Source organism: Lutra lutra, chromosome 11 (genome assembly GCF_902655055.1).
Source record: "Lutra lutra chromosome 11, mLutLut1.2, whole genome shotgun sequence".
In the NCBI taxonomy this organism is placed as follows: domain Eukaryota; kingdom Metazoa; phylum Chordata; class Mammalia; order Carnivora; family Mustelidae; genus Lutra; species Lutra lutra.
The window spans coordinates 65,915,433-65,934,654 of NC_062288.1; the positions used below are offsets into that span (position 1 = coordinate 65,915,433).

General features: G+C 41.8%; 1 protein-coding gene across 1 annotated transcript in view; it reads right to left on the bottom strand.

Annotated features, from left to right (window-relative positions):
- Positions 1-17,745: 17,745 nt before the first annotated feature.
- The window catches only part of DPY19L2 (dpy-19 like 2), a 94,499-nt gene continuing 93,022 nt past the window's right edge, over positions 17,746-19,222 (bottom strand). The window contains exon 22 of the mRNA XM_047695486.1: positions 17,746-18,950. Coding sequence (XP_047551442.1) covers positions 18,800-18,950 — 151 coding nt within the window. The 3' untranslated portion in view covers positions 17,746-18,799. The remainder of the gene's footprint in view (positions 18,951-19,222) is intronic.

The following is a 19,222-nucleotide window of genomic DNA, read 5'->3' on the forward strand; positions in this document are numbered from 1 at the left end:
CCCGGTCTCACATTTGGCTGCATCTACAGAAAAAATATGTGTGTTCTGGGCCCCAGCTGATCTTTTACTCGAGCTTCTCTGTTCTAAAATAAACATTCTCTGTTAAAATTGTAAATGTTCATCTGCTTCTTCCAAAGAGATTGGTAAAAAGGCATAAAAATATAAAAATCATTTTTCACTTACAATGAACTGAGGGCTGCTGGGTGGCCAGCCCTCAGTTAGTGTTCCAAGAATGTCCTGTAGGGGGCGCCACTTAAAATAAAAAAAACAAACAAACATGGGCTTGGCGCCACCTGGGATATAGCCTTTCTGTGGTACTGTGTGCTAGGCAAAAATAAGTCATCTTTTTCATTTCTGGGGCATATGCATTTTCATTTAACATCTATATGTTTCATGAATTGAATTGACAAATATTTACCAAGTGTTCACTGTTTTAAATAGGTTTTTTTTAAATGAGAACCTGCTTATTTTTGCCTGTTGTAATATCCAAGTCCAATGAAAAGATTCATTGCCAAATTTATATTTCTGCTTCCTAGGTTTCCTTTAATCAAGGCATACACATATAGGAAGGAAGAAGGAGGAGGAGGAAGGGAAGAAAGAGGCAGAGTTTCAGGATTGTGATGAGGACTAAATAACATGGTTAGAACATTAAGCATAGTACTGGCCCAAGATAGTGGCTCCATGAATGATAACTACCGGTCATTACTGTTCTTGCCTTATCTTTCCAAGGTTTCTCCACCAAGCAGATAAAAATGAGGTCAAACTAGCAAGACAATTTAAATTTCACCGACTGGCTGCTTGGCCGATATCTGCAGGACCTTCACACCGCCTCCACCTGTGAGTTGCAGCCCAGTGTTTCTGGGAAACTCCAGAAGGTGTGTCACAGACGGGTAAGCGCCAGGCTGCTGTCTGTGCCCTGCAGGCCTGCATATGCCCTGTCCGTCACCAGAACGCCCTGTCTGCAGGGCTGTCCCAGCTGGGGAAGCTTCTCTGGTGGGAGGTACAGCCTTTCTGCCTCCCACCTGCAGATGTCCAGAGAATGGGGCCGTGATCCCCCTGTGACACTCAGGTGCAGGGAGAGAAGGACCAGTGCTGCATGACTGGCTGTTGGAGGAATGCCAACAAGGCTGGCTTGTGACCCGCCCTGAGTTAAAATTTAAAGACAGAACTACTCTTTAAAGAAACATGTAGTGTCTTTCCTCTTCAGAGGAAACAGACAAGGACCTGCTTCCCAGAGGCTGGGCTCGGCCAGGGGTGTGTGAATGCCTCCACCCTGAACTCGGAATCCCCACTTCCTTCAGCAGTGAAGACTTTGTTACTGGGCTCAGCTCATTGCCCTCATACCCCTTCTCTTGAGAGGTCTTCTCCCCTGGAGGTCTTTGCGGCTCTCTACAGAGTTAGCCCCATAGTGGGCCCCGCCTGCGTCCTCTCTAGGAGGTTCTTCCCCAAGTGCAAACAGGCTGCTGCAGGGCTGCCCACCAGTCCACCTGTCTCCCCCGACTTCCACCCTGTTCTATGGAGCACCTCTTCTAGATCTCATCCTCCTCAAGGGACTGGCCACCGTGGTGGCCATGGGTTCTGCTGGCTCCTGCTGGGCTGTGGTTCTTTCGGCCATGTTTCTGACACATGGCCTTAGGTAGCTTGGCTGCTGAGTGGGGGAGGGAGGAAACCAGTGTGTTGTGAGCACTTTCTAAATGCCAGCCATTGTGGTAGCTACCTTCTTTCCTAACTATACTAGGATCCCTCTTTGAAAGAAAGGGGTGACAAGAGCTGACTTCTTCCTTGCCTCCAATCCAGCTCTGGCCAAATCAGGTCATGCTTCTCACAGACTCTCTCTGTCTCTGTGTCCCCTGAGGGAATCTCTGCTTATAAACACTCATGCCTCATGGTGTCATGACAAAGAGTAGAATGCCCTCAAGAGCTAGGCTGAACATGACTCGGGACAACACAGTTCTGGCCACCATGTTTGTTCCTCCTACATGGCCTTTAAGCTGACCCCAGACCCTGGCTTACCCTTTCTTCACTCTGGCACCATTCTGAGCCTGCAGTTAATGACCCACAGCCCCTCCTTGAGTATGTCTCTTTATCCTGAGGTCTAAAGTCCTGATAATCTCCTCCAAGGAACCTCTAGTTTCTCTAAGGCACCCAGCCCCTGAGGACACGGGTCTCCTGGTATTCCTTCTCCTAGCAGTATCTTCTCTTTCATTCCTGATATTGCTAGCTGATGATCACACACACAGGCTCTCTCTCTCTCTCTCTCTCTCTCTCTCTCTCCCTTTCTTGGTTCCTCTTTCATTGATTTTTGCTCTTACCTTCATTATTTTCTTCCTTGTACTTATTTTGGGTTTAGCCGATTCTTTTCTAGTCTCTTAATATGTAAGCTTAGATTGTTGATTTGAGACTTTCTTTTTTAATATGAGCATTTTGTGCTGTATTTTTTCCTCTAAGCACTTCCTACAATGGCCAATAAGCTGTGTTTTCACTGTTATTCATTTAAAAAATACTTTATTTACCTTGAGACGTCTTTCCACTAGATAACCAGAAGGCTATTTAGAATTGCCTTGTTTAATTTGCAGATGTTTGGGTGTGTCCTAGATACCTTTCTGTTCTTGTTTGGTTTTTTTTTTCTCTCTAATTCTGTTACAGTCATATGTATTATTGTTAACAAACTTGGTATGCTTTCAATTTTTTAAAAAATCTAAGGTTTATTTAATGTCTTAGAACACGGTCTATCTAGACACTTTAAAAGAACATGAATTTTGCTGTTTTAGAGTGGATTGGCTTTGGCTGGTAGATCTTCCCTTGAGAACTGGCCATATTTTCTTGGTTCTTTGCTAACTCACTTTCGATTGTATTCTAAACAGTTTATTATGATGTTGTAAGACTCTGGGTCCTGTTAAAATCCTTCAGAAATTGTTGGGTTTTTTTTTTTTTTCTGGATTTCTCCAGAGAGAAATCTAGAGAATGCTGGTTTTGTGTGTTTTCTTGCTTTAGCAGCAATCAGCCTAGTTAGATACAGATCAGTTCTGTGGGACAGAGGCTTCAGATCTGAGTGGTGGCCACACTGCTTTGGGTCTGTTTTCATGCATATGCAGCTTCCTCACTAGCCCAGGCATCCTGTTGGTTTGTACACAGAACTAAAGCTTTCCCTCCTCCAATTCTAACCTCTCCCAGATTTTCCTCCCACTCTCAGGTCCCCAGGAATACTTGTACCTGGTTCTTCTGACCAGAAGGACAAGTTCTTAGTCAGGCCACTCTGTTATCCAATTCCTAATGACTGGTGCTGCATTCTGGGCAAAATGGTGAGGGGGAAAAAAGAGTGAAAACAATAATGGAGACTTCTTCCATACTCTTTGGACCACTGGGCACCCTTCTGCCAGATTCCTCTGACAAGAGAGATTAGTCTTTCCTCGGTGCTTTAGGGCTCAGGCCCATAGCCACTGCGGTGAAGTTCCAGACAGGGGCCGCTCCTGTGTGAGAGGTAGGAGGGGGAGAAAAGCAAAAAAGTCAGTGTGTGGCACACTCTTCAGCTCATGGGGCCCCCTTTCCTGCTCTGGTCAAGAAAGGAGTTTTCTCTCAGAATTCTGATGTCTGAGTCTGTGTGCCATTCCATAACTGGGGCCATGATTAGGTCAAAACAGTGACATGAAAGAGGAAAAATAACCCCAAATATCCCAAGACTGGTTTTTCTTAAATTTTGTCTTTCCTCTCCAACTTACCTTCCACTGTTTGCTTTTCAGATTCCTTAAGGAGTTGAGGTATTTTGTATTGGCTTTTAGCTACAGTTTGTGGGAAAAATAGGCTGAGGGCTCACTTCATCTTGGCCAGAGAAGCCAGCCTCAGTAATATTCAACATCTAACAGTGAATTCTATATACAACTTGGATTAGGAATGCTGGTTATGTGGGGATTTTAGAGACTTTAAGGGAATCTGATTTGCTTTGTTTGTTAGTCTGCATGTGACTCATTTGCATATTGGTAGCTTTCAGCCTTTCAGAAATCATAATGATCCAGGGTCCCAATTTTATGTTCCTATACTGGAAACATACCCTACTGCTCCTACAATCATTACCCGTAATACTTAGTGTCATTGTTGGTTTGTAGGTCTGTTTCCTCCTAGAGGTTCCTTGAGGGCAGAGAATTTTTATCTGCCTTCTAGGCTTCTTCCAGTCTCTGGCACATAGCGGAAATGTGATTTTAAAAATGTGATTTTTGACTTCCTGATTCTTGGCATCATGAGTGATGCCAGTGAGTGGTATTTTTCTGGTTAATACCTGTCCACTAACAACAATATACCACGTGTCCCTGAGAACTGGCCTGGGACAACAGTGGCTCATCCCTGAGCAGGTCAACACTTCACAACCATGAGCGTCCTGGAGCGAGTGGGAGAGGTCCCCGTGAATCTTGGCTACTTCAGAGACAGGTAAACTAAAGCAGCGGGAAGTCAGTTGTCTTTCTCTTCAACCCACAATTATTAATCACCGTGAAGAAATTGAAATGGAGAATCTGAGTCAACCCAGACCCATAATGGCAGCTCTGATTTCAATTTCCCTCAGCTGCATAGCGCACAGCTCAACAGACCTTCAGAAGTCATTCACTTTTACTTTTGCATGAAGACATCATTTAAGAATATGTTTTCTGCCTTCCTCAGTGTCTCTGACTGCATTAATAACCAAGTACACGGAGTGCCATGCTTCACTGACATCACTGGGCTCAGCGCTGCTGTAGCATTTCCATTCTAGGGTGGAACAAAAGCCTTCAACTGGTGTGTCTTTTTTTTTTTTAAGTTAAAAAAAAAGCATTTACATTCTACTGGTATGTGAGTACAGGCAAGGCAATTTCGTGTTATTTTCCAAGGCTTTTCCATACTTGGGGAACTCTGCATCCGAAAGGTACCAGCAAGATGTCACATCAGCCATTCACCTGCATGTTCCAAATTGAGCACCTGCCCTGTCTGGCTGAATGAGACATTTATCACACATCTCTGGGAACAGCTCCGCACCCTCAGGAACTACACTGAATCTCTCTCTCACACACACACACACACACACACACACACACACACACACACACAGCTCACACTGTCACCAAATTGCTTCAGATGGGAGTTTGATTTCCTCCAGAGAATCTTAAATTCCAGCAGATGGGTGCCTGTAAAAAAAAACACTTCAGACACCTGGGCCATGGACTTGGGCTTCACGCAAGGCAGAGGGGCTGAGGTTACAGGGAATCCCTGTAGTCTGGAGAGCAGAGACCTGAGCTCCCTAGACGGGAAGCAGGATTTTCTTCTTTGCTGGTAAGCCCGCCACAGGCCAGTGAGCTGCAGGATTCCATGAACATCTCTGCAGGTCCCTGCCGATTAGCCATTTCTGTGAGTTATCACTCACAGGAGTGCCAGTGCCTTCGTTCTCAGCCAGCTCTTCCTTGTTCATTTCCTTCCCCACCTGGTGGTCAGTGTCCCAGATCTGGGCCTTCAGATTCCTTTTAACTGTGCACAGGAAGACACGCGGCTATGGCGATGACTTTCAGGAAGAAAGCTCACAGCTCCCCAGCGGAGGGGGCACCCCATGCCACGCTGCGTGGGAAGTACCGAGGCCAATCAGGAGGTGGAGGAAAGTGGTGGGAAATGTGGGCAAAGGGGGCTTTACTGTGGTTTCTATGGGAGGAAATGGGTAAGCAAATGTAAGTAAGTTTGGAATTGGTTAGTCTGGGGTAAAGGGGCTGTGCCTAGTTGCCTGATCCCTGGCTCTGGTGGTCAGAGCAGGTGGGTGATGGCCTGGGATGTGGGAGCATATAAAGTGGGTGGTTGGGGAAGGGGCCTAGGGATTGGTTAGTGTGTACATGAAAGGTGCCTTTGTAGATGCCTGTCATCTCCAGGAATTAGCTCACTTGGAGAGAGGCAGTCCTTCCAGGGTCAGCAGGTGCCCAGATGTCAAAGTGCCAAAATCCAGAAAATAAAAATTGTGGTTAATATGCTGTCTTTACCACTGCTCCTTCTGTCACTGGCTGTGTGAGAGGTACTCACAAAGCACTTCACCGAGTTAAACTCGACTGAATTGGGGGTCTGAATGTGTTGTCAAGAAATCACCCACTTCAGCTTCTGGAGCTCCCTTGAAAAAACACTGAATGGAAACTTCCCTACTTTTCAAATGATGCCTACGCTGCCCTCCAGTCTCTTTGCTACCCATTTTTGCTTGTGTCTATCAACCATAACTATTTTAATTATTTCACCTATGTCCTCAAATTTCTTGTGCTGATAGACCTCTCCAGAACTCCAGGGCTCACATTATTTTCCACCCCCAATCCAAAAGCTATGGTCATTTTGACATTTTTGTGTGTTTTTAGCTGCTTCTCTTTTCTCCCCCCTCCCCTGAAGGAAAAGCGTTGGTGCCAATGAGTCACACACAGAACATGGGCTTTTTTAGAGCCGAAAGGCCCTTAGAAATCCAAACTAGAGCGAGTTGCTTGCAAGAAAGGTGTTCTGCTGGTCAGGCAGGAGAGAAGCAGCTGCCAACAGGAAAGATAGATATGTGTTCTCAAAGAGTGGACTCCATCAGAGCAACATCGTAAGATGCTCAGCTACTTTCTTCTTTTAATTTCAAGACCCCCACTGATTTCCCTTATTTGCCCAGTTCTGGTTCTCCATGGGAACCATGCATGTGGGATCTGTTTGAAATGAGAAATTTATTCTGAAAACATTTACCAAGTACTTGTGAGAAGCCAGGCATTGAACTGGGTCTCAGGCATGCCAAGAAATTGCTTTCCTATTAAGGCGCATTTCATACCCTCAAGGAAAATGAAAGTAAGTAGAGAGTAAAGGCACCAAAATGCCATTGATTCTGCAATTGGAGTCTTTATCAGCATAGTGGGGACCTAAAACAAGAAGCGGAAATTTTCTTCCTGCCTATTTTTCTGATCTGGAGAACAAAATAGGGGATGTTGTAGAGAGTCTCTATACTTTTGCTATACTCTCATATTTATCTTCTAATGTCTGATGTATCCAGAGACTCAGTTGAGAAAATTGTTATAACACCACATTTCTTGCCTTTACTATGGTGACTATATTAATTTTCCCACAGGAGGGAATAGTGTTGACAAAAAGTCTCTTCATGGAGGGTCTCTTTCTACTTCTCTATGGCCCTGCTTCTGGCATACTGTGGACCTATTGAATAGAAGTATGGGTGTGTGTGTGTGTGTGTGTGTGTGTGTGTGTGTGTGTGTGAAGATTTAAAAGTATGAAGGTATTTGACATAGAATATTTTATGTTATAGGAGTGTATGTGATTCCATAATTATAAACCACCTAATATGAGACATGGCATTAGCTAAAATATTCTGAAATTGATATTTAAGTTTGTTTTTTCTTGGGTGGTGATAGTAGTGGGAAAATACTGTCCAGAGAGAATCACCTGTTATGGTAAGTAAAAGCCATGGTCAATACAGAGAGCAGAATACAGAAAATCTGAGGCAGTCCAGACTGACTCTCCAACCTATGTGGATGATCTTAAACCCCAAGTGTCCTACTAGAAATGTCCGCATCGTGGCTCTACCCAATAAGAGGTTCTGGGAAGCTGTTCCAACATGGTGCAACCCAGACACCTACCATCTGCCAACCACCAATACCCTGCCTTCCCCTCCAAATCTTCTCTCTTCAGCATTCCTCCCCTTCTCACCTTGTTTGAGGCAGTGGGAGTAGAAGGTAGGAAAAAGAGCAACAGAACCACTTATTAAAGAACCATGCCTGGGGCGCATGAGTGGGTCCTGGGACGGAGCCCCAGGTCAGACTCCTTGCTTGGCAGGGAAGTCTTCTCCCCTCCCCCTGCTCATGCTCTCTCTCTCTCTCACTCCCTCTCTTTCAAATAAATAAATAAAATCTTTTTAAGAAAATGAACCAAGGCACGAATCTTTGCCTCTGTTTGCCTTCTTGTTTTCTGATTCTGTGAAGGTAAAATCATCTGCTGTAAAAACAAATTTAGAGAAGCATTTACAAAGTCCCACCAAGAGTAAACAGAGAGAGCCACCTCCCCCCACCCCCGCCCCATCCTCCACTCACTAGGCTGTGACATAAGGTAAAATTTGTGCACAGCACCTCAACTCCCTCCACAGTATTTAGGTTCGTTTCCAATTGAGAAACAGTCATTTATCTTTTTCAATTTGCTTTGCCTTTACTGGTGAAGAGTTTGTCAGAAGCCAAACTCCAAAGGTTGTATTGTCGTGTTTCTTATTTTATACTTGGAGGGAAAGACCACCTGAGAAGAATCAAAGTTATTTTAAAACTTAAAATACCATTATACTATAGCCATCCGCTGATTTGCCAGATAAGCTATAGTCATATATTTAGGCTGTGTGCATTTTCTGAGTCTACCATAATGGCTTCTTCAAATTAAAGATCTAAGTTAGCCCTCATCAGAGAAACAACACCATTGCAAAGCTTCCCCAATTGGCCTTGTGAGGTGTTGGTAGTAGACTCTAGAGGGAACGGACAGTCCCTGAAGAATTAACAAAGTATTGAGTGGAGACTGGAAACCCAACCCAGTCAGCAGGTGCTCTGTGCTGATCTGACTTTAGCAAGAACAAGGACAAAAAGAACAACAGAAAGCATCCTGCTGGGTGCTTACTCTATTTTATATGTTTTATGGGTATTATCTCATTTTTTACTTCAAAATTTCATTTTGAGGGATACCCCTTAATACCTCTAGTGTGTACAGAGAAAAATTTCAAGTGTCAAATGAATAGCTCAGTTGGTAAGTGATAGAGCAGGGATTCAAACCCAGTCTTAATCCACGTCCTAATATTTTGTATTTGTTCCTCAGAACATCCAATATGGTGCTGGCTACCTAAGGAATAATTAAGAATATATTGAATGATTTTTGGATAAGTTAGCCATGTAGTACAGACAGAAAATAGAAAAATGACCCAAGGGGATCACCAGCCACCCTATCTCTGTTTTTCCCTTTAACCTGACCATTTTCCACATTATACCTTCATGCAACATTTACTGAGCATCTCGTATGTTCTGGGTACAGTGCTGGGTGGAGGAACCCAGAAGTAAATAAGACGCACATCCTGTAAGTGGTGCGTAGCTCAATAAGAGGCTTCCAAAGGCAAACAGATCATTTTTAAGCAATCAGACAACATGGCAAGTGGCGTGGGATTAGCAGACCACGGAGGAACTGGGCAGGACCCACTTCCAAGAAGAAGGGACTTCTGGGCAGAAAGGTGACAGATGAGCAGCAAGAGGAAGCCAGAGGACAGGGGAGACCTTATTAGATTGAAGGGATGATTTGAGCCCAGGTGGGATAAAGAGACGCTGGAGATTTCCGCAGTTCGTTATCTCTGAGTGAAACTTGTGATGTTGGCAGCACCTGTGCTGTTGGACAGGGAGGCAAGGGTGAAAGTGAAAGAGAAGCTCCAGAGGCAGAAGGCGGAGGGAGAGAGACGGAAGTCATAGTGCAGACGGGGTAGGGCAAAGAAGAGCCAGGAAGACTGTTCTATCACCGTTTGCCGACATAATCACAACTAAAAGTGCAGTTCATGTCTGTGAGTTCTCTTTGTTTCTCTCCGAATTTCTCCTGTTACCTGTTAAAACAAACGCAAACTAGCTGCTTAACAATTTTTGTATTTCATGACAGATGTTATGATACATCACAGCCAGCAGATGGCACTAAGTATATATAAAATGAATTTCTGCACACTTTTAGTGGGCTTATTAAAAAAAATTAATAATCCAGTTTTCATAATACAGTAAACCTTTTGATAAGTGTGGGGAACAAACAAGTCTGTATTTCAGATACTTTTGCTTTTCACAATATTGTAAAGAGAGTCTAACAAAGCCTAATTCATCATTTAAAATAACTGGACTAGGCTAGATTAATATCCTGACCAAATTTCAGCATTTAACTCTTCATCTGCACAGTGTGAATGTACTGTGCCTTAATGGCTTGAATGCCTGGCCTCTACCTTTCTCAAATGACTTTTCTCCATTTGGAGAACCCTGAGATCTGATGAGGGTCCGGAACTGTGAGAAAAGACAGGCATCGCATGGGCATAAGGTCCGGTCCCCTCTCTTGGCAATAGCTGCTGTGCAAAAAGGCTCCTAGGAATTACCCTGGGCACCCCAGTAGGGTTCTAAAAAGAGAGGCGTTTCCTCAGTGGCACCATCTCTGAATGGTCAGGAAAATTCATGGCCAAGTAGCATGAGCGAAAGTAGGCTTTCCGCAGTCAGTAAGGCTCTCTGTATTTGTAAACCCCACATACACAGGGAGGAACAGAATCTGTCAGACACCCCGCCAGACTGAAACAGAAGCCTGAACTTGCTCTGCCTAGGATGTGGGCTAGCAATCTGCCTAGATGAGCTCATGTCTGTAAGGGCCTATGTAGCCAGAACAATTCCATCTTGGATTAAACAGCCATTTTGTTGTTTATGCAGTAAAACTTAAACTGACCCTGCCTCCCCCCAGGGGACTCAGTTAAAAGCAAGTCCGGGAAACTAGTATAATATGGTCGACCAGTCCCAGGTAACAGAGCCCAAATACAAAGGTGGGTCAGGTCAGGTGGAGATAACAGAGCCCAGATGTAGGGATGAGTTGCAAGGAGTGTGAGCCCCACCTTTTGGGCACCAATTCTGACCAAGGTGATAGGCTAGTTCAAATAGCTACTATGGGGTGAATTGTAATTCAATTGGCCACCCGTGTGTGACCTAGCATGACTGTGCAGCTTTCTCTGTGTGTTATAATCTCATTGGCCACCTGTGTGCGGCCAGGCTCAACCACATGGCCTTTGCTCTGTAAAAGTTAGTCTGTGAGGCTTGGAGGGGTCTCCCTCTCTGTAAGAGGCACCCCCCTCCCACCGGTCAGTTTGATTCTCGATGCTTGGTGCAAAATAAAGCTTTGCTTGACCTTCACTTTGTATCAGTCTTGCTCCTTTGGTTAGGGAACTAACAATGTCCTCCAGGAAACAGAAGCTAAGATGGAGAAAGGAGGGCAAAGGGCTTGATGGCAGATATGGCCCTGAAAGGAAGTGAGTTGGGTGAGGAAGCCTGACAGCTTCGAGGCCCATCCCAGACCCTGGAGAGGAGGAGCAAGGGATACCTGAGCACATCTGGGCTGACATGAGGAGCTCCAAAGAAGAGGCTGCCTGTTTGGGGGAGTCCAGCCCCGGGCGGAAATGGCCAGACCCTCGCACCTGCCATGCTGTCACCCCTCAGGACTGCTCAGAAGAGTGGGACCTCTTTGAGGCCAGGTCAGAAGCTGCCGGGGCTCAGGTTGGGGACGGTCGGCGAACTCTACTCTGGCCTCTGGACAGTAAGTTCCTCCCTGGAGGACTGTCCCAATGGTAATGTGCCTTTGTGGCTGCCACACAACACTAATTTAAAAAGACTTATTCTTGTTAAGATCCCCTTTGTATCCGCTGGGCCTCTGCGATGACGCTGTGTGACCAAGCTTCCCCCCACCGCCTGCCTGCCCCCCCCCCCCCCCCCCCCCCCCCCCCCCCCCCCGCCCAGCAGAGGACCTATTTTTCCATAGACGCCAGTTCCTACATCCTTGGGGATACGATCAGTTCAGCGTCTTCCATGAAGGGCCTTTGCAACTTCATCTGAGTCATCTCAGTATCTATCCATGCATTAGCACAGCTGTTCCGAGGAATTTTAAAGATAAGGGCCACTGTCTATACGCCTTCAAAGGGTACAAATAAATTTTAATCTCAGCCAAGCCTAATAAGTGAGTTCTCTTTGTTTCTCTTTGTTTCTGTCTGAAAAAGCTCCTCTAACATGATTCAAAGCCGAATGAAAAGGATCTTGTGATTTGCCTTTTCGGATTACTAATACCTCTCAGAGCCGCCTCCTGTGCACGTCCAATTCAAAGTTGCCTCGACGTCTTCAGGAGTTAAGATGGACCGTAAGTATACTACTGGATGACCCACTCCCACATGGGGTTTCTTGCTGGATCCTCACGATTCGGGGAGGAAGGTATTTTAAAGTTTCCAGAGACATGGAGCCCTGGAGCTGCCAGACTGGAGAGTAAGGGCGTGGGCTCCGTCTTCCCACGGCGGAGGCAGATTTCCCTTAAACCCTGCCACTTGCATGAGCTGCATGTCTCTGTCCGGTTTACAGGAGGCACCTCAGCCTGCCCGTGCTTTCACGGAACGAAAGTGCACGTCCTGGACTGAGCCACGGGCCTCAGTGGTTTTGGGCTCTTGCACGGGCTGCTTCGCCTTCCTGGAAAGTGCCTTCCCGGAAAGTGCCTTCCCCTTCCCTCATCCCATTGAGTTACTTACTTCTTACCTTCCCTTTAAGATGCAGATCAAGCAGCATCCTTGGGAGGAAAGTCTTCTGTGAAGTGACAGGGTCTGCTCAAGTATCCCTTCAGTTGTGCCAGGGCGTCTGTCAGAGATGGTTATCACCAGTTAGCATCTACGCTCAAAACTGGATACTTGATTAGGCCTCATTTCAAAGAAAAACAATGTCTCCTGTTCAATATTACTGAAACCCAGGCTAGAAATTTTTTTCTTTTGGAAAAAAACATCTCTTTATGGATGTGTTATTAAGTAGGTTCATTTTGTATTTCTTTCTAATTTTGGTATTTAATCACCAGAAGAGGTAAAAAAAAAAGTAATTTAACATGATTCAAGAGAAACAGGGAGCCTAATTTGAAGTCCTAATCAATGTACTATCTTCAAGTTGGACAGTAAAAATCTTGACATTAAAAAAAAAATCCAATTTGTAATGTTTCTATATATTATACAGAACATGGATATCTAACAGACATAGGCTATCAAATCCACTGTGCTCCATTGCAAATACAGAGTTCTCATCCTATGGAGGCTATTTTAAGGCCACGACAAAGCCATTATATTGCTCATCTTGACAACAAAATGAATTATGAATTGTAATACAATTTCTATGAATGCTGTCTTTCTTCAAAGTCCAATGAGCCATGATGTGGTAATTTTTAAAAAGCTGTACTAGAAAATCATCTTTTTTCTTTTCACTACTATTCAGGATTTTTCCAACTTTTCCTTAGTGCACGTGAATTCCTTTCATAGAAAAAAATTTTTAAATAATAAAATTTCCATCAAAATTTCTATTACATTTTTGCTGTTCAATAAAGGCACTGTCACACCATCTGCTGTTTCAAGACACTAATAAAACACAGGAGTGGAAGCTCAATGAAATCTACAGTCTGACAATGCTCGGCCAGCTAGACCTCAGTCATCAGAACAACTCCTGATGCTTGTTTAAGCACACGAGGGCTACTGAAAGAGAATCTGATGTTTAAGAACCATTGATGTGATATCAGAGCCATACTTTGAAGGGTGTAAAATATATCAAACATTATAAAGCATATGTAGATCTTAAAGAACTATAAAATGAACACTTACCTACTTAACACCCAGTCAAGAACTTGAACAGGATGGTTGAAGCAGCCGAGGTCCCTCCTGGATTGCGTTCTCTGCCAGAAGTGATCACTAGCCTACGCTCTGCATTAATCGTGCCTGTGATTTTACTGTTTTGCCATCGATCTTTGCTTTTAGGCTATAGATAAGTGGCGTACATATTTACACACGTGTCCCATGCCTGATAACTTAGTTTTTTATTCTTAACACTGTATTTGAGACTCAGTCTTCCTGATACATGAGTAGATCATTTTCACTCCTGATGTGATATTCCATTTTATTTAGTCTATTAGTGGTCCTTTAGGCTGTTTTCAGCTTCTGTCCTCCCAAGATAAAAATAATGCTTCTATAAATATTCTTTTTAAAGATTTAAGAAGTTTACTTATTTATTTGTGAGAGCGGGAGAAGGAGAGAAGGAGCATGAACAGTTGGGGGGAGCAGAAGGAGAGGGACAAGCAGACTTTGTGCTGAGCGTGGAGCCCTAGGCAGAGCCTGATCCCATGACCCCAAGATCATGACTTGAGCCAAAATCAAGAGTTTGACACTTACCTGACTGAGCCACCCAGGCACCCAGTTTCCATAACTATTCCTGTAACTGTTTTCCCTTGCATATTTGCACAAGCATTTCTTTAGGGTAAAATTGTAGGTTGCAGGGACAGCATATTTTAAAAATTTGTTAGGTAATAACAAATTATTTTCCAAGAGAGCTGTATCAATTTGTCCTCCTACTACAGTTTCATGAGTTCCTGTTGCTCCCTGTTCTCACCAATTACTATCAGACTTGTATATTTTGTCATGTGGTTTTAAATTGCATTTCCCCATTTCCTTCTAAAAGTTAAGTTTTAGAAGTTCTAAGTTCTTGACCCATCTAAATTTTATTTTTATGCATTAAGTTATATAATCCCTATTCTTTTCAAATTTTCCTTTTGCTTCTCATGGTTAAAAAAGAATTTTCAAAAAGAGATTTTTCTTCCCCTTATCTCTAACCTTCCCTCTCTCGAGGAGACTCAATGGATTTATCAAAGAATATGAACAGAGCTACAGAGAATATACTTTCTAAAGATTAAGAATATAGGGAGTTTTTATTGGACATGAAACTCCACTAGTTCACATGAGGCCAAAACTGTTAAAAATTTGCTAATCCTGCTTTCTATGTGCTATAAAAAGCAACCCAGTTTAGAGCAATAATGGTTTCAGAAATTTCATACATAACTTACAAAGTTGTTGGCCGTGAATTATGGTCACTGAATCTATTTAAACAGGTGAGGTGGGACGCCTGGGTGGCTCAGTCATTAAGCGTCTGCCTTTGGCTCAGGTCATGATTCCAGGGTCCTGGGATCGAGCCCCCATCAGGCTCCCTGCTCAGCGGGAGGCCTGTTTCTCCCTCTCCCACTCCCCCTGCTGTGTTCCCTCTCTTGCAGTGTCTTTGTCAAATAAATAAATAAAATCTTAAAAAATAAATAAAATAAACGGGTAAGGCACTGAGACTTTGAGACTTGGTATTTAATATTAAATATGACATATTGAATATGGTACAAATTATAAACTACTTTAGACAGCTGAAGTATAATCTCCAGCCTACAGAGTAGTAAGAATGTCCTAACTTACATGGCAACTTCAACAACATTACTGAACAATGACAAGACAGACTCACTAAAAATCAGTGTCTGTAACACAGACAATCTCTGTGCTGGGCTAGACACATATAAATGCAGATGAATGCAAAGAGGCAATACACAAAAGGAAATGCAGCCATTTAACAGACATGAATAGGTACCCAACCTCAGAAGCCATGGAACAAATGTAAATTAATGAATAACTCTGAGTGTCACAAATTAGCAAGAAATAATTTTAATAAGCCTGACCAATGTTAATGAGGGTGTTGTGAAATGAGCATTGTCATACATGGACTTCAGGTGGTGTGTATAATCCTTTTGCAAAGGTAATTTGAGGTAAACTGCTTTAAGGGTATCCACATTTTTAAAATGAAATTTAACTTTATGGAAACAATCCTAAGGAAATAATCTGAAAATTTAAAAATCTTACTGCACTAAGATATCCATTGTAGTGCTGTTCTACATACACATACATGCAGTATGGGTATCACTCAGTAGGGTCCCCCCCGCCAGCACACACCTGATGGGATATTAGGTAGCCATTAAAATAGTCTCTGTAAAACTTTTTCACATCTGCTCTCTGTGTAAAGAACAAAACCTGAAGCGGTTTAAATCATGTTAAAAGAAAACAAGCAAAATATGCCTACTAGTTGGAAGAAAACAGAGAGTAATTGTGCTTGTTGAATATTTATCCTACTTTCAAATTGTTTTTGAAAACAAAAATTCCATGAGTTTGTATTTCTTGTATAATAGACACTTATCAAATAAAATATAGTTTTATTATTAAAATCGACATGAGAGGTGCCTGGGTGGCTCAGTCCATTAAATGTCTGCCTTCAGCTCAGGTCATGATCTCAGAGTCCTTGGATCAAGCCCCGTGTCAGGCTCTCTGCCTAGTCGGGAGTCTGCTTCTCCCTCTCCCTCCCCTCACTCCTGTTTGCTCTCTCTCTCTCTCTCTCAAATATAATTTTTTAAACAAAGTTAAAATTTACATGAAAAGTACTCAGTGTTTTTTGATGTGGTGTCTATTAGCAGCAAAAGAGTAGAAGACACATATTGTTCACTGAAGCTGTACCTCAGATTCTGACAAGCAGAAAATGGGGGGCAGTTGTTGTAGCTTGTGTGCAACTCACTTCTAGCCAGTTTCAAATAGGTGCACATAAATAGGAGCATAGGAAATGAAGGAAGACACTGCCCTGCACTGAGGAAAATCTACCATCACCCAACCCGCACAGTCTTCACATTTCAAAAAAATAAACAATATGTACAGGAAAGAAGCCAATTGCCTTATTCGTACAAAAGCAAGCTGTAGCCCAGTATTCCTATTTATTGACACAGAATAAAGGTAGAACTGTTTGAAATTCTGAGATGAAATAACCTAGTATATAACTTGATACTACTAAGCTGGTTATTTAGAATGCAGGGAGAATGATTGTATGGAACGAACATTTGTTGAGTGACTTAGCTACATGTGCCAAACACTTTAACACACTACCTTACTAATCCTCATCATGACACTGTCAAATAGGTAGTGTGAGTTCTAATTTCCAGGTGAAGAGACTGAAGCTCAGTCCTGTAACATGACCGAGCTGAATTAGCACAGTGCCTGGCATACAGTAAGTACTCAATAAATATTGTTCGAATGGATGGTAGGTAATACACCTGGTAAATAGAAGTGCCAGGATTTAAAATTAGACTCATCTAGTTACAAAGCTCACACTATTTCCATCACAGTACACTGCCTTCTGTGAGAGATGACGCAGAATTGTTTTTAAATGGCTAAGAAAGATCACTGCCTGTGTAAACACGGTTGATAAATTCAGGGACCTGTGATTTCTACCTTCATATCGGAATTATTTCAATGTCAAAATGTATGCTTGGTAAAGGATGAGAAAAGATAGAAAACACACAGGATCTTCAAGTGCTTTTTTAATTTTCAAATATACATAGTACATGAAAGTAACACAATCCATAGTAGTACATTTTATCTGTATGGAACATTTAACTAGTTAATACTATTCTTTCCTTTCTGTTGTTGAATTACAACTTTTAAAAAAAATAGTTTATGACAACACCATCAAAAATGTGTTAATTTATGAATATTAGGTTTTATATTTTTTTCCTTTGTTGCCCCACACACCAAAACAAATTATTTGAAAATGCTAAAATAAGTAAAATGTGGCATGCTTTCTTAGCTTGCTCTGCATCCTGTGTTTAAAATATTTTACGACTATAAAAGTTGAAAATAATTTTATTGGTTTTCCTATGTCAATCCACATAAGTATACTTTTGTATTTTATTAGCTAATACAGCTCTTCTTTTAAAAAAATTCTACCAACTTCTTTAAAATATTTCCTATGAAAATATCATCCAAAATGTATTTTATTTTTATGAATATTAGATGTTAAGTCTCCTTTCCTTCTTTGCCCTATACTTAGGCCCAAATAAGTTATTTGAAAATACTGATAAAATGGGGCATGCTTTCTTAGATGTTTTATATCCTGTATTAAAATATTTTACAATTACAAAAGTTGAAAAATAATTTTATCAGTTTTCTTAAATATAATCTCCTAACTCCCATACATGAACTAATCTATAGAACAAAGTAATTTTGTTAGTCCAAATGCAGAGGGCCAAGAACATAAGGGAATTACAAAAACTCCAAGGTGACTAATTTAAAGCAGATATGAAAATACTACAAATGTGGCATATTTACTGTCTCTCCAGCAGAGAACGAGTGTTTATCTTTGCATTCAGCAGTATCTTCCAGATAATTATTTCCCACTCTCAAAGCATTACTGTTGCACAGGTTTCATATTGGAGGAGGAGATATATAAAACATCAATTTCCTTATCCAAAACCAAAAATAAATGAGGATTTAGAAATATGTTATTACAAAGATGGTGATCAGAAAGACTATGTCCACTGAATTACAGGGCTGTGGAGATGAAAAATGCCTTTGCTTCATTCAGGATCTAGGACCTTAAAAATTATAAATTTAGCTGGATTTTCTTTTCTGCTTATGTTTTAACCCCCAAATTTGGTCTTGTACCATAGCAGTTTTTATTTTACTTGAATGTTAAAAGAAAATTCACTGGATTATAAAGACAGATTAATAACCTGTTGAACCTCAGCTGGGAACTAATCAATAGAAAATACTTATTTGGTTGGGTAAATACATTTCAAGACATTTAAAATGTTACTAAATAAGTTGTTTTTAAAAATAGTTAACTTGAAATAATAAAAAACTATTAAAAGCTAGTAAAAATCTTTCCCGAGGGTTAATAAAAGCAAAAACAACCTTAATAGACACGTGGTTACACACAAATTTCCTCACAGAGGTAAAGAAGTTGTGATTAGTATCAGGATTTTAAGGAAGTGTCATTTCAGGAACTGTATTAATCTATTGTAAGTGGTTTCAAGAGTCTGAGCTGGTGCACGCTGGTATTGGAGAAAATCTGAAGCATCTAGTTGGGTACGAAAGGACTGACATTTACCTTTAAATTATTAAATGTCATTGTTCTTTTTTTCTTTACAACTTCTAGGATGGACATTTGTTTATGCAGTATGAAATGATTTAATCATTTAAATAACAAGCTTAAAAAGGCTGACATTCAATGGAAACCAATGAAATAATTTACCTTTTGGTAATCAAAATAACCTGAGATCATTTTTAATATCTTCTTTTTAAGGACCCCTTATTAAAGCTTGTGATTTTAATTAATGCAAATAAGGCAAAGTCATTGTTTTCTACACACTTGTTTTCACCACAGTGTGATGGGTTTTGTTCTCAGTTAACCTTTAATACTCTGTACATACTATTCTGAAATACTGTGGTGAAGTAAGGCCTCCCATCCTTGAGCAAGACACTACATAAGGGTGGATTAGCTGTATTGGAAGGGTCTTCCACATCCCAAATTTCCAGCATACTGCAACCAGGCCTAAAAAAAAAAAGGCACATATATATCCATATTAAAAATGTAGTCATATGCAAGGAAAATATATAAATTATAAAGTAGCTCTAAGATTTTTGGAGATGCTTTTTTATTTATTTGAGAGAGAGACAGAGATATGGAGAGAGAGCATGAGTGGGGAGGAAAGGGAGAAGCTCAGGAGGGAGCTTGACACAGGGCTCCATCCCAGGACAGGGATCATGAACTGAGCCAAAGGCAGATGCTTAACTGACTGGGCCACCCAGGCGCCCTGAGACTAA